The sequence below is a fragment of the Pavona decussata genome, unplaced genomic scaffold (genome assembly GCF_977016875.1).
Source record: "Pavona decussata unplaced genomic scaffold, jaPavDecu1.1 SCAFFOLD_300, whole genome shotgun sequence".
NCBI lineage: Eukaryota > Metazoa > Cnidaria > Anthozoa > Scleractinia > Agariciidae > Pavona > Pavona decussata.
The window spans coordinates 1,290,082-1,309,799 of record NW_028145697.1 but is presented as its reverse complement, the minus strand read 5'-3'; the positions used below and the strand labels follow the sequence as shown (position 1 = coordinate 1,309,799).

Here is a 19,718-nt window from a genome sequence, read left to right as displayed (position 1 = left end):
CATGACAAACAGTCTGAGATATACATTGTGGAGGGTTGGGGAGGGGGCTGGGGGGTTGAGAGGGAAGGGAGGACAGAAATGAAAAGTGAAAGTAACGTTAATTATTTTTGTGCTATTTCTAGATTTACTTTTTGCAAGTATTTTTCGTTCTCATCGGGATACCTTTTTGCTGTTCAGTCTTCTGACGAAAGTGCGCGTTGAAAAGTTGACGCACAAATTCAATCTAATTGATCACTGCCACGTATTTAATCGGTTTCCCTGCCTTTTGTGTTATTAACAATATGCTTAATTTCTTATTTTTACTTGAAAACCTTAGGGTAAGGGAGCATTTAAATTAAACGACATTTTCAACCTGTGGGACTCAGTTGTGGGATACAATTTTGTCGCTGAGCATTGAGCCCCATCACAACTGTAGAACAAAAGGAAATTAAACAACTGAACAAAACAATTATAAAACTAAACCTCTCTGTATTACAACGGGACATATTGGGAGATGTTAGCAAGATGATTCTTGTGTATGGATGCGTTGGACAAGAGAACATGAGGTAACATGGTTACCGTAGACTAGTGAAGTTAGTGTTATGGGGAGGTAGAAGCCGTGGTGGTTCGACCGCTAAAAGACAACCGACCAAATATGGCATTTCTGTGACCTCCTCCAGACTTAAGGAACGGTTTCATCCCTGTGCGGCTTTGGTTCACGTCGATCACTTCTCTTGTCATGATCTGCAGTCCTTGCTCGCCGTTTTTGTCTTTTGTCACCGGATGCGTTCGCCCCGCTCGAACCTTTTGAACAGTTTTCTCTTACACAGGACGTCTAAAATGTGCCAACTGCCCGCCATTAATAAATCGGACTTTAGCTGGTGCTGCCATTCTACAATGGTGTGTCTATTATGAAAACTTCGCCCTGGCTTGATGACCGCTTTTTCCTGGTCTACCGACCCCTGCAGTAACCGGTACCCGAGGCTATGTTTTCCTGTTCTACTGACCCCAGAGGCTATTTTAACGGGCTTTACTTCCACACCCCATTACCCTAATGCAATTATCCACCGCTATGGACATAACATCAACATCAACATCTTCGAACTCCTGAATACTGTGTCATGGTCACCCTCAAGCTTTGGGGTGCCTTTCTTTGCGGCCAGCGCATCTTTTTCCAATGAGACAAAATAACGTGAATAGCGTCCTCGCCACCAACTCTGGCCGTGTTTCGCAAGTTATGCAACTTTGTTTACGGTAAATCAGGTTTCTTACAGACCGCCATGACACCGACCGGCTTCGTGCGAAGTATATCCCAGACTTAGAAAACTCCTTCGCCGATCTCTTAAGTCCGTGGCATTTATCTCCTTCGCCAGCAGCGTCTCGCTAAATTGACCGCAGACTTCCCCATCAATTATATCTTCTGTCCTACACAACTGTTTGACTTCGAAATCGACCTTTAATCTAGTCCCTTCTCAGGCATCCTCTCCACTGACAGCGATCCTCTCATTAGGATTGCCACATTCCCATTTACGCCACCTTGTCTCACGGGACCAAACCCAGGCTTATGCTCAAGGAACAATACGGAACCTGCAGGTGATCTCAATTGAATTACTTTGATCATTTCTGCCACTCGTTCTCTCGTTGGTGGCCCTCCTAACCTCCGGTGCTATCAACTATCTCCGCATATGCTGCTTTCTTGACCCGTCGAAAGTAGAGTTGCGTCTATTCGCCTGCTTCTCCGCTATTTGCAAAGTTCGTCTACAGACGCGTTTAATTACTACGGTTTTAAAAACTTGCAAAGAAGCGTATGTTAGGAATAGCAACCCCGCATCAGAAGTATCCAATCATGCCAGGTTTTTTGCTTTCCATCCGTCGTCGCTTTGAATTCAAGTTAATATTTTACTCTTTGACTTTGGCTCTTTTCATAGCGGCGTTCTTCTCCTTTTTACGAAAGACAAACCTAGTGTCACCCACGTCTTCGACGTTTGACTGCGACTGGCATCTCACAAGACGACATCAAATTCACCGGCTTCGGCCTTGCTTGCTCCTTATCAAGTGGTTCAGGGCTCACCAATACCCATCGCTTTGTCCGATTGCTGTGCCCTAGTTCCGGTCGCTCCTCAAGCTCTCTTCTTTAGCCTCCTTACGGCTAATGGTCCTATCCCAGTCAATATCTTGTATAAAGAGTGCGGGATCGCTCACTACTAATGCCGCAGGCAGGGAAAACGTTTTCTTCGTGACAAATATCTTACCCCGTGTAAGAATGACGACCTTCGCTACTCCTGTCAGTTATCTCGAGTTACCAAGAAATATTGAGACTTACAGTGAACTTTATTTTTGAATTAATTTAGAAATATACGAAATATCATGGATTTATTCATGCTGCCCGACCTGCGTACTATTAAATCTTTCATCCGCAGTTTTCCTGTATTTCGCATTCATTCTTCACGGAAACTCACGAAACGACCAGCTCCCAGTCAGTTCTGGATACCAGAGGTTTTTTTCCCGCGCGCTGCTGGGGCTTGGGATCGGTTTTTCGCGCGAGTCATAATTAAGACAGTAGGAGACTTCAAACGGAACCAGAAACCGAGCAAGAAAAGTCTCTGACATCCGGGGTAGTTCTTAGCTGGACAAATGTAGTCGAACCTCCATGTGCGACCACCTCTTGTAAGCGACCACCTCCCATAAGCAATCACCGTCCAAAACACCACATTTTTCCCATTCAAAGCCCTATAGTTGGAACCTCTCGTAAACGACCACCTCACGTAAGCGACCGCGACCTATTTTTGAAGTGAAGGGTATATTTTTTCATTGTTATAAACCTATGGTAAGCGACCACTGGACTCATGGTATAATCTCCATGTTCGCTGTATGTACTATGCCAATCAGAGTTTTCGAGGAACTTTTAGTGACAACCTAACACAGCTCGTATTCTAACTTTGAAAATGTATGCAATAAATTATCTTCTAATAACGAGATGTGTGAAACCTGTTTTCGGAAGAGACCCCCTCTGATTCGATTCTCGTAAGCGACCACCTCCCGTAAGCAACCACTAAATCTTCTAAATCTTGGCGTTTTGGGTGGTCGCTTACGGGAGGTTCGACTGAATCCAAGTTGGTGGAAAAACTGTACCTGCATCGCAGAGGTCCTGGGTTCGAATTTCTTTCAGAGGTTCCCTCTCTTCGCAGCAGATTAAGCATTGTTCCCATGGTAACTGCGACGGTCTTTTACCTATTAAATTAGCTTTTAAATTTTGCAGAGTTCGTCTGTGACGCTTGTCTTTTGTACCGTTAGGATCATTAATTTTGAAAGAACGGAATGATGGCATGCAGACCTTAATTGTTCAAGTAATTTAAGCCGATTTTCACTTGTCAGAACTGGCAGGCCAGATCGATCATTTCACAAAGGGAATGCACCAATAAGTAAACAACAGTTTATATGCCACTTTTCGGAATTCCTTGAAAATAGCGCTCACCCTTCGCAGAATGTGTCATTTTGAAGAATTCGAAGAAGCAGTCCTTCAAATTGGTTCACTCCATTTACGGAGCGACCAGTCTGATTGGCCAGTTCTGACAGATGGAAGGCGTTCGTTATATCTTCTATCTTTGTCGCGAGCTGAATAGTTATTTCTTTTTTTTTTCTTCGGGAGTACTGTTCGCGTTAGAAATAATGGTAGTCTGTTTTAGTTACATTTGAACAGTTTCGGTTTTAATTTCGAAAGTTTCGCTCTGTTTCCTCTTCTCTGGCGCTCCAACCGTCTAAAAGGATTTCGCGTCACTTTCTGAACCAATTAAAAATGGTAAAACCCAACCCAACCAGGACTCGTTTTGCACACCTTTTCCCGCGCGTGGCGCATGCACCTGCTTCGAGTTCTGATTGGCTCGTTGTCAAGTGTGTCTGTTGTAATTGACTAATGTTTATTTTGGTTTTTGTACTTTAAAATTTGCCTCAAAATTAGGGCCGATTGGGTGGGTAAAATACAGTGCTCTTTTGAGGGCCAAACAATCCCAAGGGTTGAAATTTATTTAACGACTAAAATGATTCCAAGATTGGGCTGAAATGATCTCTCATAATGCCATTTCTCCCCAAACTGTGACCACAATACCCCAAGACGGGATTGAAACAGCTAGACCACTCCTCTCTTGATCAGACCCTAGATCACCACTGCTAAATTGGCACTTTGGCGCTGAATCATATCGTTTGAATTCACAGTGTGGCTTTATTACTCACAACTGTGTCAGCTCTAAGAATCTTACATGATGTTCCTTTCAAAGGTGCATGAAGAACGGCCATCTCTTAGCCCTTCAGCACAAGGACCTGGAAGGAATTCTGAATTCCCCAGGGGATAGTAGAGAAACAGTTTATTGCTATGAAAATAAACCTGAGTAAGATTCGTTCAGCAGTACAGAGAAATTTTGGGACACCAAATTTATGGGCTTATCTTTATTTATTTATTTATTTATTTATTTATTTATTTATTTATTTTAATCACGGAAAAAAGGCGTTGTTCTATTAATATTGGAAAAGACTTTAGCATATTTTTCCAATTTGCGAAACTGACATCGTTATAGTTATTTTCCAACGAAATTAATTGAACCCAGGTCAATATTTTTTCCACTGGAATTTCAATGCTAGAATACAAAGAAGGTGCCTATTTTTATGGTATTTTTTAATTTATGAAGTTGTACTATTTATGACAAATTCTCCGTTGTAGCAGAGGCGGTTTCGATAATTATTTAAAGTGTAGGTCAGCTTACTCGTAGAGGTTTCATTTAAAGACTTTTCGTACTCAAGGTCAAAGCGTCAATTCTCCGTATTTGTTACAATGCATTGCCAGGTGTGAGTATTTGGAGTTTAATCAGTGCTGTGACTACTGTTTATTCTAACTATTATTTTGGCGCCAAAGGAGCTGAGGGCGAGGGACTGGGACGAGACCAGGTGTGGTGCGCGGTTTAACCGCGGTCAAACGTTAAAACAAGTCTGTTTAAGGATAAACCGTTTACTTTGAGAGCTTAAAGCTGATAAATTTTGTTTTTTTAGTCAAAGAGTGATCAAATCATTTTATGCCTGACTAAAAAGGTTTCAAGTTTCTTAAAGTGAATTATGTGGGGACTGATCGGCCCCATCTGTGTTTAAAGTTTCACATCACGGTACTTGACATACTTCACTTTAAAAAACGTGAAACATTTTTAGTAAAATCATAGAATGATTAAGTAAACTACCGTGGCCGAGAAGGAACTTCAGACTTCAGACTTCGGTAGTTAACTCACAGATTTACAGAAATCTTATCAGCTTTAAGCTATCCAAGTAAAAACCATATCTTTAAACGACTTATTATTATTATTATTATTATTATTATTATTATTATTATTATTATTTTGTTTTTCATTTGGCCACAGTTCGTTTTCGTTCAAATCGTTTATTAGGTTTGCTGTGGATAAAAACACGACTGCCTGCCACTAGTTCTTATTTCAAAGTGTCGATTCTGTGAACGAAATTCAAACAAGATGCCTATACTGGCATAAACGCGAGATGCTGTAGCTGATTCATTTATTCCAACCGTATGCTTCGCAGATTTATAAAACTATCCTTGCTAATGGAAAAGTTTGAGTCACGAAGATCGCATTACGTTGTTTCCCTTGTGTTAAGTTACATAGGGTTTCACCGGAAGTTTCGGTAGTTCCATTACGATAACGTAAGCTGCTCAATGACCTCTTTTCAGTCCCGTCGTGGTTTTAGAACTGTCAAAAAAAGCACGATTCCTTCGCCAGGAACTCTCCAAACTCCACCGTTTTAGATGTCGAGTGCTTCTTAGAAGTTAATCTTTCGATTTACCTTTTCAAAATGGTGAAATTTCGTCGCACTTGAGTCCACAACATGTTAACAATATGGCGCCACAATTTCATGCAGTTTTAATGAAGAAATCAAATGATGCGTTGACGTCACACAGGTAGGGGTGAGTGGGTCCCCTCCCTCGCGATATAAGCGACAAGAATGGATTTTGATTGGCCTGCTTCTGTTGAAGACAATCAGAACAATACATCCCGAGTAGGAGAGGGGAGGGTTTAATGAATAAATTAATGTACAAATTTGTGGCTACGCATGAGCAGCTTTGAGCAGGAAAAAATTCCACCTAGGGGTCCTCTTAATATTGTGCTCGATGTGTCATCGTATGCCTGGAAATGTAACATGAAACAGCCACAGTGTATTATAGTCACGCAGTTTCATCTTGCGCTTTCGAGACAAACTCGTACCTTGCGACGCGCAGTGTTTTCCGGAATGGTATTGTATGATTTTCTACGCTCAACTGGCGATTTTGACATTGGTTTGCCTTCGTTTTCATAACATTTCCCAGCCCAGACTGTCACAAAGAAATGGAATTTTTTGTATCTATCGATAATTGCGGCGGGCAGCAATTTAATTTATTGAATAACAGCAGACCACTTCCTCTGCTCGGGGATTGACCTTTACACATGCATATTCTACTTGGTAAGTTGTATCTACCATAAAGCCGAGGAAAATCGTTCTTGGGTCATTCGTTTTTATTTTCTTCACTTGGGAATGCGATGCTCAGATAAATCGACGCCAGCTTCGATAAAATAATGTACTTCTGAAATTGAGTTGTATTAGTGTGAATTGACCCAGCATTGTCTGTCTTTGAATTTGGCTAACAAATTTCCTCTCAGCACTTAACGCAAGTATCATAGGATTGAAATGTCGAAAAGCAACGTATACGTTTAGGAATTAGAACGATATTTTGGAAGGATGTACCTCTTCAGACCATTGCCAAGAGTCGAAGTCTTGTTGAATCTTTGTTATTATGGCGGGAAACTGATCGAGGTTGAAAAAATCGCGCGTATTCGACATGGATTTACGATCATATAAAAGCAAGGCAAGGCATTGGTGAGTAGTGAAATTTGTAAATAGGCTATATCAATTTTAAGATTCTGTTTTTTGAACTTATTGTATTGCATAGCTTGGCTCTTAGTCATTTATTTACTGCACTGTTTTTATCTACCGCGCGCCACATTAATTCAACCATCACCGCGCGATATTAATCCTCTGCTTCCACTAATTAATATCGCAATAACCAATTCTGCTCTACTTGGGTAGTCAGCTTTCTTTTCAGTGAGCTGTTGTTATCTGTCGGGCAGGATATTAATCTAGCTTACTGTAATATTCTGCTTTGTAATATTTTGCTTCTGCGTTGCGCATAGCTGCTCTGTCGAGTACAAATGTAGTATACAGTAACACTGCTTTGTAGTCCCAATTCTTTATAACTCTTTATGAGAGGAATACCAACCTCGCACTCCAGTTTTTCAACTATTCCTTTTTTCTTCCATTTTAGGGACGACCGAATGCAACGCGCGGAGACGATCACTTGCTTTGTATCGTCAATGTGCAATTGTATCACTTTTCTTTCTTTCTCTTTTTTTTTTTGTGGAAAAAAGACTCCGAATTTTGTTGAATGTGATTACCATTGCGCAGAATGCCTATTGTTCTCGGGACATTTACTTACTGCACGGCAAAAATCATAGATCTGTAATATTAGCGGTGAAGCGTAAACTGAATGACTGTCATTGGTCCAAATTTACGTGCGCACTGCTCCGCAGGGAATAATGTTTACCTCATCAACTTGTCGGAGCGGAGCTAAAAGACAAAGGCCTGATGAACTTATGCTCTTTCTATTCTTTTCTAATATCGCACCTTCGCACTGTGGCTTAATAAGTGCTTTGAACTAGTATTTTGACTTTCAGTAGTCTAACAGATCGAGGGGTTTTTCAAGAGCGATTGATCAGCTTCACACTATTTTTGCATAGGGCAACTCTTACCTTCCGCTAAGCCACGGCAAAAAAAAATCATTCGAACCTACGATAACTTGAATGCCGTCTGGTCGTGCGAAAATCTTGAGTTACTTATTATTGAAAAAAGTTAGCGCGCGCGTGCCTTGGTATACCATTCTCTTTGTTGTGAAAAAAAAAAAGGGAAGCTTTAACTAGAACATTCTGCTAAGAAACGTTAAAAGCTACAAGCTATTGACGGTACCAGTGTTACAGAACAACGCACTTCCAACACGCTCCCGAGCAGATTACGCTAATCGGTAGCCGAGAGACAGAATACTTGATTATAAAATTGCAAACACTTTGCTGGGTTGCCCACAGACTTCTCTCCATCTCCAAACTGCTTCGCCGTTTAGTTCGAAGTGAAACATAGGGCTGTCAGTTTCGTTTACAAAAGGAGGTACAATATTGATGAACAGCGGGTGGATCGGGTTTTCGAAGAAGCTAAAGCTCTGAAGAGAGCTCCCGATCGCTTGCGTTTTCGCTTTCCTGGTTCATTGCGCGACAGGTTTTCGAATGAACCAGCTGTGCCAACAAGAACACTTTTAAAATTCGCGGTAATTGGAATATTTTACAGTCAAGTGGTTTTCTTGAATAGGCTATTGTTAGTTTTGACATCCATTGTTATGCACACCTGTGCTTATGACAATAGCTCTTCGACCCAAGACGCGCCATTTTCAAACGCCACTCCAACAGCTAGTTTTCAAACTCAAAAGGCGAATGGTTCCTGTTGACCTATTTTCAAAGTTGAAACGGGTTTTGTTTCAGGAAAGACCCTTCTTTCATTTGCCGTGCGTGAAAATTTGAAAGGCCGTTTGGATCGTCAGAAAATCGCTTCTCAAAACAGCCACCATACAAAAAATGTTCACAAAAACACAGTGTCTAGCGCGGCTTGTGCTACAATAAATATTGTTACATTTTGTGCAGTCAATAAATGTCCCAAACTCTGTGCCGCGATTCTACTGCTTTTGGCAGGAATTGTTTGCGTTTGTTCTTTGATTCGATGTTCTTTTAAAATGCTAAATCGCCCAGTTGCCTATTTTGAGTGGTTCATATTATATTAAGTCTGTGCCCTGGAGTTACTATTCGAGCAAAAGAACCATGTCTTACAAAAAGCGTTTAAAGAACCTTCGTTACTGGTTACCGTTCGCGTGGATAAAACGAAAGTATTCCTCGCGCGTTCGATCTGCACAAAGCGCGATGTCTGGAATTCTGTTTCTCTCTGCGTGACTGCTGGAACTCCGCACGTGTGAAAAAAGACCATTCCGACCATGAATTATAACATGCAAAGGTGCAAAACGGTTTCTCTTGTTGCAGTTAATGATAAGCCATTGGCGATTTCAACTCACCGTAAGCTCATTAGCATACATTTTTTTCTTCACCTAAGCTCATCATGGAAGAAGAAAAAAAAAAAAGAAATCGACCCGTTTTTAGACACGGTATGCCCCTTCAGGGCATCCCGGGTAATTAAAGCTACTGGAGAGATTTAGAATCGGGTTTACTCGGCAAACGGCAAACAGGTTCTCATTTAGGTAATTCCTCAAAAGAATTAGTAAATAAATGAGAATAGTGCAAAATAATTCAGGCATTTGATACTAACACGAAACTACTCAACTTTACTTAGAAACAGAAAACAGTGAGTGCCAGGCAAACGTAGGATAGTCTTGGTCACGTGGTCATTTTTGCCGTTTTTCGTAAACATAATCCTTAATCTCTCTCAATATTGTATGGCAACTGAGCAGCATTTTACTGTATGGCAATTCTGACAAAGCGCATAACCCTTCAATTTCAGCCGTCACCCACTCCGATAACTTCTTTTCAAAATGTCAGTGCATCTTCACAGCATAATAATCACCATCGCAGTAAAGTACCGCTCAGTAGCTTTCATTTGAATGGTCATATGCTACGATGTCAGCCAAAGACTCAATAGTCAGATCGACAATGCACAGCGCAATAAACGGCACAAATAATTTGCTGTTCAGTTATCCTTTAATTGTCCTATTATTTGAGTGGAGCGCCTTTAAACTTGCTTGATTTAGCTAATTGCACTTCCACTATAAACAAAGTATTTACATTTTTTATTTGTAGACATTTACATTGCCACAATTGAGAATTTCGCCCAAAGTCGTAGCATCAAAACCACTTTCTTGAACAGTTCAGTTTTGCTTTGATTTTACTTCAAGTTTAAGCCGTACCAGCGTTAATCAGTTATTCTAGTTTCTGTAATGCCTGGGGTTGTATCAGATAGCTTTTGTGCTGGCACAGAAGCTTACAAATATCACAAGTAAAACACTTTTTAGGCCGTTCTTTTTTTGTCCGGGATAGGTTTTTGCTATAGAAAGGAATGTTCTGCCACTCCTGTTTACATTATACTTTATAGTTTGACTGAATGTTATCCGCCAAAAACAAAAACAAAATTCTGTGTAAAGCTAGGAAGCATAACTTTGTTTCGCATAGTTTCAACGAAAACAGCGTGGATGCATAAAAGTTATTTTCCTGAAGACACCAGCTATTATACCGATAAAGGTCGGCGCACATTAAGGGACTGGTCGCAGGCCCTTGTCACCGGAACAAGTCTCTGCATGTAGTCGCCTGCACGACGTACACGAAGGGACTGGTCTCAGGGACAAGTCCGCCTGTAGTGTTTACACGAGCGTTCTTGTCACAGGGACACTCCGATTTCCCCTTTGATTGGTTGACGGTTTGTGTCTGTTGTCCCTAGGACTTCTTACACGAACAATATACAAATCAAATGGAGAAGTTTCTGCCACTTGCCCCACGAATTCAAACTAGTTTGAAAGTTTGAATTCGCGGTAAAAGTCCGGCAGGGATCCAAGTTTGGTGCCCCGTGACTAGATAATTTACGAATGCGGGTAGTTTAAAGAGACTATGTCACCAGGGGCACATGCGCAGGAGAGTTCGGTTTAGACTAATTTGCATACAACTCTGCGTGCATTTTTTTTCTTTTCCGCCATTGCAAAAGCTTTCAAAAATATCGCAACAAACAGCTTCTGTAATCAGTGCTAAAGAACGTTTGCAAAGAAAAAAATTCAGCTAATTTTCCGACGATGAACGCGATTCAAACTTATTAAAACAGCTTCCTGAACTCTCCGACCGTATTTGAAAAAATTGGGCCAACGATTTCAAAGTGCTTCTCAACAACTCGCGCATGCGCCTGGGTTAGCATAGTCCCTTAAAGGGACTTTGTCCCTGCGACTTGTTCCTGTGACTAGTCCCGTTCATTTGTGATAACATTTAATGTAGTTTAAACAAGATGCCCCTCTAATGGCATTACACGGAATGCTTCTAGCCCCAATTATTCCCCATTGTATGTTTCGTAGATATTTAAAAAATATCCTCCCTTGGCCATTGAAATAATTGTCTGAATGGTTTTGTTCAGATATATTGCGTGATACTTATCGTTGTGTTACTAGGAATCATACCAGAAATAACTATGCAATAACGTCATGACCCCGCTGAACTGGTCTGGCCTCCTCTAGCTCTAATCCTTCGCGTTGATCATTCGATCTGTTTTTTAAAGCGGATTTTCTTTGCTGTGAACTCTCCCAATTTCCGCCGTTTCAACTGTCGAGTACTACCTAGAAGTTATTATTTCGATTTACTGCTTGAAAAAGGTTGGTTTTCTCTCTGAAAACGGCAGATCGGGAGTCTTAAATTCAGACATGTGGCCGCCATTGAACGAAAACAACTTTTCCAAATGATGATTTGCTTTGACGTCACACAAGTAGAGATGAGTGGGTCCCCTCCCTCGTGATATACGCGCAGATAATGGAGTTTGATTGGGCCGCTTTTGTTCAAGACAATCAAAACAATAGATCCCTTCTGGGAGAGGGAAGAATTTAATCTAGTTTTAATGAATAAATCAAATGATAATTTGACGTCACACAGAAGTGATGAGTGGGTCCCCTCTCTCGTGATATGTACCTGAAAAATAGATTTTGATTGGGCCGCTTCTGTTGAAGACAATCAGAACAAAATATCCTTACTAGGGGAGGACGGAGTTTTATGCATAAATTAATGTGTACATTTGCGACACCGATGAAAAAAAAGATACCCGACCGAAACCTAGACACGTCATGCCCTGCGGGCATTCCGTGTAATGAATGATGTCAGAAGTACTTAGATACCGTAAGGTTTTTGCAAACAACAAATAAGCTATTATTTGTTATAAAGAAAGATGGATGCAATGATTGTGTTGCATTGTTATTTGATGATGGCCTCGCTTTGTTACAGGTCCCCATAAACAAATCTGGAAAAAGTAGAGCATATTACTTTAGAAATGTCAACTCTCGAATCTCGTTATGAATAACCGGCCAAATTATCTCATCAACTGGCTCAGTTTATAAAAACCAAATAAGCGTATTACTTTACTTGTGTGTCATGCATCATGGTCTATGGCATTCCTGGGCCGCAAAGAAAAAATAAATAATAATAAAAAACGTCTAATCCATAAAAAAGAAAGAAATGAGAATAAAACGAACAGAAAAAACATAAAAAATGAATAAAAATACAAAAAATGCTATTGACGGATGGGCCACCATACTATACTATGATTTAAATGGAAGTATTGCTATTTTGAATTCATTAACACAAACCCCTTTACTTGAACACATGTACGCAGTGTTTTGCCATTTCAGCAATACACAGCTGCCCAGTGGGTGACACAGCAACAGAAGACGGAAGAGCAAGACCAGTGTGCTGAGCTTCTATATTGGTAACAACTTTACCATCAAGCGTGAAAATTCGAATTTTTCTGTTACCACAGTCGCACACCACCAGGTTTGAAAAACTCTCAACTGCGAGACCAACAGGATTACGCAGCTGTCCGTAACCAGTCCCGGGACGGGGTGTGCCGATGTTATATAGAAACACTCCATCCTTGCTGAATACCTTCACATTATCTCTCAAGGAATAGGAGACAACAAATATGTCTTGATGAGAAATAGCGAAGAACGGTCCCTCATGGTCTGAATCAATGATGGTGAGTAACAGCTGTGTACCGTCAGGGGACAGGACCTTGACTGTACAGTCACCCCAATCACACACCACCATGCGTCCATCGCGTGCAATAGTCAAGCGGAATGGCTCCTTCATGTGTTTGTTGTTGATCCTTGTAACCAATTGTCTTCTTTCGTCAAAACGAAAAATCTTTCTAGAAGCAATGACAATTAGATTACTAGAATTGGTGAATGCCACAGAAGTGGGCTCAATTATTTCTTTATGGCTCACAGTGCTTAAATGTTTGCCTTCTGAATTCAACAGTTGCACCCTATCGTTACCATAATCAGCAACTGCAATGTTTCCTGTGTCCTCATCTATTGCAATGTCATAGGGAGTATCAAACTGTCCTTGTCCTTTCCCGCGTGATCCAAACGAGAACAAGGGTCTGTAATGATGTGGCACATGAAGACTCCATGGACTACCAGTCAGCGGCTGATCGTTAACTTCAATTACCACGTCATGTGTACCAACACATTCTGGTGTGTAGGTGACCCTGTATTCACCATCTTTACGGAGAGTGATTTCGTTATTTAGTTTCTCTCCTGATGGTGTCACTACTTTCACAATAATCTGATCATCTTCATCGTAACACTGCTTTTGGTTGGAATCTTTTGTGGTTATAAAAAACTCAGCTTCACTTCCGACGTCTGCTTCTTTCAAGCCTTTTCCTTCTGCTACTGACTGCAAATGATCCGTGTTACTAACAACAAGTCGACCAGGAACAGCGCTTCTCAGAGTCTCAACAAGTTCTTCATTTATTTCGTACCGTGCATGCAATGTTGCATGCAGTGGCTTGTTCAAGATCAGTTTCTCAACGTTTAGAAGTTCTCTACACCGCTCGACGAGAGTTTGATGCACTTGCAGGATTTCAATGCTTTTGTTTCTTTGTAAGATGGCCTCACAATACTCCACGGATTTTTGTAACTGGTTGATAGAAGTCTGAAAGTGTTCCAGCTGTATTGCGTTACCTCTTAATTCTGTTTGCTCAATAACATCTAACTTACTCATCGTGGTTGTTTCATGCTCCTTCAAAACTCGCATTAGTTCCTCAAGAGATGTTAATGCTTTGTTTCGAGCTGTGGCAATTTCTTCTCTGCTTTTCCTCGTTTTTTCTTTAGACATTTCCACTTGTAACTGGAAATCAGCAACTTCTTTCTTCATTTCCTCTGCAATCTCTTCTATTTTAACTTTGCATTCCTGGGCGGCTTGCTCGATATCTACTTTGGTGTGATGACTGTGACGCGTCTGCCCACACTTGTCACAGATGCAGACTTTACATTGTTGACAGAACAAGTTAAGAAGTTCACTCTCATGATGTTTCTCACGGCACACCAAAGAGGTATCAAATGACATCTCAGGGTTGGGGATTTTACCTTAAGTAGATCGAGTATAAAAAGGGTAAGTAAAGTCATGTTAATACTAACTTGATTTCCGTTGCTGCCTTGGGTCCGGTTTTCCTCTTTAAGAAGCGGTCTCTTACCCAGAGCTCTCAGGCTTTTTGGCCAGCGGTTGGTCACGAAGAGAGACTCTGGGGAAGTGGAAAATTTTTACTTTATTTTTTTTTAATTTGCCGCTGTGTAAACGTCTTGTATTGTTTTTTCCACAGAAGTCCTGCGGTAATAAAATTCCAGTTCCCCAGAGTCTCCCCTGGTGTCCAACCGCTGGCCAAAGAGCCTGAGGACTCTGAATACAAGATTGCCTGACAAGAGGCCTAGGATTGCAGGGATGAGCACTGGCTCATTTTCTGAATAGCAGGTTGTAATGGATCCTATGTTCATGCTGTTAATATTGTTAATAATAAACAGGGTTCTGATGGGATTAAATGAGAACTGGGATCTACATGTACTTTTTTTCCTTGAAAAATAGGATTCAGTGCACTGGGAATGGGATTTGATAACTACATTTGGGCACTGGGAACAATCTGGTTCCCTGAGTCCTGAGGTCTTTTTGTCAGCGGGTGGACGCCAGAAAAGACTCTAGAGAATTTGAACAAATTTAATTTTTTTGATTGGCTGTCCCGTAACAGTTTGCATTGTTTTACTGCAGAAATCCTGTGGTTATAAAATTCCAGTACCCAAGAGTCTCTCCTGGTGACAAACCGCTGGCCAAAGTGCCTGAGGATTATGGGTACGAGATTGCACTGGGAATGGAATGGGCTGGAAGCTGGAATTTGAGCAAAATTTGTGTATTCTTCTTAGAAAGAATACACAAACCAACGAACACGAACCAATAACAATTAGACCAAAACCAAATGTGAGTTGTTTGGTTGCGTTTTCTCAGTCTTGGCGCCATTTTCTTGTATTTGCTTTGAGGTTTCATGATTATTTTGTTTTTGGTATTAACACTGCAAAACAGCTGGCAGTCCTCAAATAGTCCTTCTGCAACGAGAGAAGAAGTGAAGTAACAATTTCCACGCTTCCATCTAATTAACAAATCGACGGCAGTTTTCTATGGTCTATACTCTTATAGACCATAAAATGACGTCAAAAAATGTTCAAAACTCAAGTGGAACCACGAGCCGCAGGCGAGTGGTTTCACTGCCAAGTTTTGGACATTTTATGGCGTCATTTTATGGTCTATAAGAGTATAGACCATAGAAAACTGCTGTCGATTTGTTTTTTACAATAACATGGAAAAAGTACGAGCAGAATTGGCTATTTTTTCCGTTGAGAAAGCGCGCGTGTTACATCTGACGTCATTTTTATTGTCTGTACTCTTATAGATAATAGCTACGAGCCAATCAGCGCGCGGGAATTTGGACAGTTATTGTAAAATCAAATATACCTGGCTGAACTTGAACGAAAAAGAAAACAATAGTTTGATAGCTTATGCTGTTTCAATTTGTTGTGGCAGGTCACAGTGATTACTTTGGTCCAATTACGACACTAAGATGATTAAATACCGCACTGACTGCATAAAAAGCTATGTAAACACTTAAAGGGCGGAGCATTTATATGTTCTACTTTACTCTTATCTTCAACTTTGTTAATTAATGACTGAAATTAAGTTTGTTTGGTTGAGTTGTCCAGTTCTTGTGCTTTTCGAAAAAATATCCCCAAAATTGGAGCAATAATAAGGTGGCCCTCAGCTAGAGCTAATGAAATTCCTTTAAAAGAACTGTATGATAAGGTAGGTATTGCCTTATTTTGCAAGTCACAGAAAACATCTTATACATGCTGATGCATTTGCTGTAACCTTTCTCGCAGTTATGCAAAAAGTTAAATACTATTCTGCTTTACTTGCTGATCAAACTTCAACACAATTTCCTTTTGAGTGTTTTTGAAAAGGGTAAATAAGCAGGAAAGAGCAAGAAGGGACAGGGGGTTGGTTGAGGGGCAGTCAGTTCCCTCCCTTGCCGTACATTTTTGTGACAGTTGAAAAGGGAGTGTCAGTTTTAAATCGAAGATACTCTTCAAAATTGTAGATTAATGTTATTGTTGCCATTTGCTTTTTTAGAATGTGCTGAGTTTGTTTGTGGATTGTGTGTGGATTATTCAGTTGTGCTTGTCTGAGAAACTTTGATCATGCACTGATGGGACATTTGTTGATGTAAATTTATTGGTATTTCTAGTTGAATTTTAAACGATTTCCCAAGGAGAAAGAGGTTAAATTTACTTATGAAAGTAATTATGCTGGATAGGATTGATTTCCTCTGTCAGTCCACATTATATATGCCCCCCCCCCCCCCCGGGTGTGTGGCCCACGCAATGTAACGATCTCAGTGACAAAGAGCGAAACCTTTGTGCCCAGCCATGCTGGAAATTGAGAGCATCACAGAAGCACCCCCCCCCCCCCTACCGCTTAAAGCATCACCCCCAAGACCCTTGATACTGTAACATGAACTATGGTTTGTGTAAATTAGCTAGGATATCAATAATTTATTGATATCGTAATTAGCTTACACAAACCGTAGTTCATGTTACAGAATCAAGGGTCTTAGTTAGGAGTGATACATTAAAAGGGTTGGGGGGGGGGGGGGGAGGGGGGCTTAGGTTACATGTTGTTGTGTTTACATGACAATGCTACAATTCACCTTCGGTATTTGTTTCCTTCTTTGAAGACACAGTGGATTCCACCAAGTCATCAATCTTTTTTGTGAGGGTTTTTATGTTGGTGCCGATTTCTTTCAACTCATCTTTTATGTTGTCTTCGTCATTTTTCCACTGACGGAGAAGCTCCTTGTAATGTTCCTCCATGACAGGATCCATACATTCTGTTTCAAGATTGTCAACAGCTGTTTTATAGGCAACTCCTCCCAGTCGCACCAGAGTGTCTCCGATCTCACTCCAGTATCTATTAAATGTTGTATCATCAACAGAAGCATGCTCAGCGTGAGCATAAACAGTGTTTCTGAAGTACTTCACGCGAGCAAGGTCATCTTCGAGACTTATGTCTGTTGAGAGAGGAAGGGCGTCCCATCCTGATGGGGGAGCAGCTAGACCACAAATGTTCCGCAACAGGACCATCAACAGAGTGGTGTCAAAAACAGTTGATGAAACAGAAGAGGGGATGGCAGGGAAGAGTTTGCCCCACTGAGTTGGGTTGATTATCTTCCGTGCTCTCAGTGACTGCAACATAGGTTTATTTGCGGCCAAGACAGCTTGTAGATTTGCTGGTGAGTGGAAGCTGTTGAATTTATCTCTCAGTGCCTGGGTACCGATATCCACCAGGACACGACACAACCGAGCATAGTTGGTCGTCTCCTTGGTAGATGCTGCTGCAGTCGCCATGGAGATGAAGTATTAATCTGAGAAAACAATGTTATTTGATTAATGACAGAGTGTATTGAAGTTGCAGTGTGACCTATCTTAACTGTCACTTTAAATAGCCAAAGAAACATATTTGTGTGAATATAAATGTTAAAATAACTATTCCGTTTTGTGCACTATAACCATACTAGTGAACAGAAACTATCATTTATATGTGGCTGCTGATGGCTAGGATAGAAATGGGTTAAAACTTGAGAAAATTGGCCAATTGTTTCAAGTTTCTTCTGTGTATTTCGGAAAAATGGCTAAAAATCGATTGTAGTTTATTCTTCCTTGGGGAAATCATTTCATATTTTTCTGAATGTGCCCTAAGAGTAATTTTATGTTAGAAAAGAGGTTCTTAGTCAAATATGTGAGCAGTTTTAACCAGCATACAGTAAAAATTGCTGTGGCGGTGCTCCTTTAAGTGGTCACTTTCTACAGCTGATATTGCTGGTGTGGGATTTGGGAAGTACACCATCTCTTGTGAAACATCTAAATGCCTTTGGCAAACAAAGGAAATGGGTGGAAGTGATATGTTTCACGTATTGTCCCCTCTTTAATATATAATGTTATCTTAAATCATTCAAGGGATAGCGAAGGAACAGTGTGAAATATTATAATTTGTTTTCATGATGAAGAAGGTGGTTCAAATATTTGAGCATTTGTGAGGATATCTAAAAGGAGGATGATTTAAGTGATTAGAAGGGAAGAGTACTAATGTGTTTGTAATAATGTGGTATATATTTTGCACAAGGTGGTTCAAACTTTAAAACTTTGAATGAACTACTACAGTAGGGGATTGCACTTCTGTTTGGTTACCGTGTACCTTCAGGGGTGGCTTCAGTTAAACGGATATAGCGCCTCTCGGTTACATCACAGATACCCAAAACCCTATATCAAAACCCTGGGTATTCAAATATTTCATTGCTTTTCCAAGAAAGTAAATTCCCAGGTTTTCCGTAAAGTCGGAACTTGAAGGTTCAGATCGTCGTTCAAGAGTTCCAACTCAATGCGATTTTTATATTTTGGAAGTTTTTTTTTTCTCAAGGTCAGGATCCCAAAAGCTTAAAAAACGTGTCGGGGTTTTCCTTAATTCGATTTCGTTCAAAAGTTACAAAAAATTTTCAAAACTGCGAGAGAACCATGCGGAGTGAACGCACGGAAATGGCTTTGAAGGAAAGAATTTTTAGAATTATCGAATTCCCCGACAACATTTTGTTGGTTATATATTTTTCTAGCATCTGGCCAGATTTAACTAAAATCGGCCAAATCGTTGTTGAGTTGTAACTCTTGAAAGTTTCCCCTGCAAGCGAAAATTAAAGTTTGAGAAAACAGCGGTTGAAAAAAATTCTCGCTACACAAACAAGTACCGCCGCCCCCTTACGCCTTTATGGAAAATTAGCCAATCATTTTGCAAGCCACTTTTTCTTCCGGTCACCTCCCGTGGAAATTTTCTCGCAGTTTTGCACGAGTACTCGCGAACCAGAGTAATCAATTCCTTCACCATTTTGTTGGATATCTGCGGTGTTTGTTGTACGCGCACGTCGATTTTGTAATCTGCAATGATTATGTAAAAAACAAAATGAGGACTAAAGCCGACCTCATCAAGCAAAGCTGTTGGGCCGAAGCAGAAGCGACTGAGACGGGTAAAATTATCAGCACAAAGTGCTACGGAATTATCGGGGAACCACCGTAACTGCATGTTTTGTCTTAGTCAAAACGAAAATCCTTGCTACTCCTCAGTCAAAAAGCCGGCGAATACATCTATTCGAGCGAAATATTGCTGAGAATTGCGAAGTTTCGAAATCAGTTGCTTACGAAAGTTCGGGTGAAACTTCGCTCTTGAATGAACGTCCCAAATTGTTATTGCTGCAAATAGAAAACAAGTATCCGTTTGAAGCTTGAAAGAAGACGTTTAAACGGAACCGTTTAAAAAATTTGACTCCGTTTAACGCTTTGGAAATTACCGTAATACAGTAAGTCTGTGAAAACGCTACAAGCAAAAGCGGCGGCTTTCCCGTGTAACTAGTTATCTTATAACGACGGCCGACATGAGAAAAGATCAAGACATAGAACATGATTCTTAGCGTTATTTTTCAATTGCTTTTTTGTTTTGTTTCCGCTT

At 40.6% G+C, this 19,718-nt stretch overlaps 2 protein-coding genes and 1 long non-coding RNA gene across 17 annotated transcripts in view; 2 read left to right on the top strand and 1 right to left on the bottom strand.

Annotated features, from left to right (window-relative positions):
• LOC146454531 (uncharacterized) overlaps positions 1 to 4,383 on the top strand; it is a 70,574-nt gene extending 66,191 nt beyond the window's left edge. Inside the window, exon 9 of the mRNA XM_085095420.1 lies at positions 4,254 to 4,383. Within this exon, the coding sequence (XP_084951546.1) occupies positions 4,254 to 4,368 (115 nt within the window). The 3' untranslated portion in view covers positions 4,369 to 4,383. The remainder of the gene's footprint in view (positions 1 to 4,253) is intronic.
• The window catches only part of LOC146454528 (uncharacterized), a 92,301-nt gene that overhangs the window by 35,020 nt on the left and 37,563 nt on the right, over positions 1 to 19,718 (bottom strand). For 7 of the 15 annotated variants that reach the window (XM_085095403.1, XM_085095395.1, XM_085095405.1 and 4 more), the window contains one exon: positions 12,075 to 14,215. The exons of 1 other annotated variant lie outside the window; for it this stretch is intronic. In XM_085095403.1, coding sequence (XP_084951529.1) covers positions 12,441 to 14,215 — 1,775 coding nt within the window. In that variant the 3' untranslated portion in view covers positions 12,075 to 12,440. Of the gene's footprint in view, positions 1 to 9,790; positions 10,708 to 11,023; positions 11,092 to 12,074; positions 14,216 to 16,875; positions 17,590 to 19,718 lie in introns of those variants that run through there. 7 more of the 15 variants (XM_085095399.1, XM_085095402.1, XM_085095401.1 and 4 more) reach the window with 3 other exon arrangements.
• LOC146454530 (uncharacterized) lies at positions 14,109 to 17,286 on the top strand. The gene is made up of 3 exons (XR_014859264.1): positions 14,109 to 14,240; positions 14,449 to 14,600; positions 17,161 to 17,286. It is a non-coding gene; the product is annotated as an uncharacterized LOC146454530 (long non-coding RNA).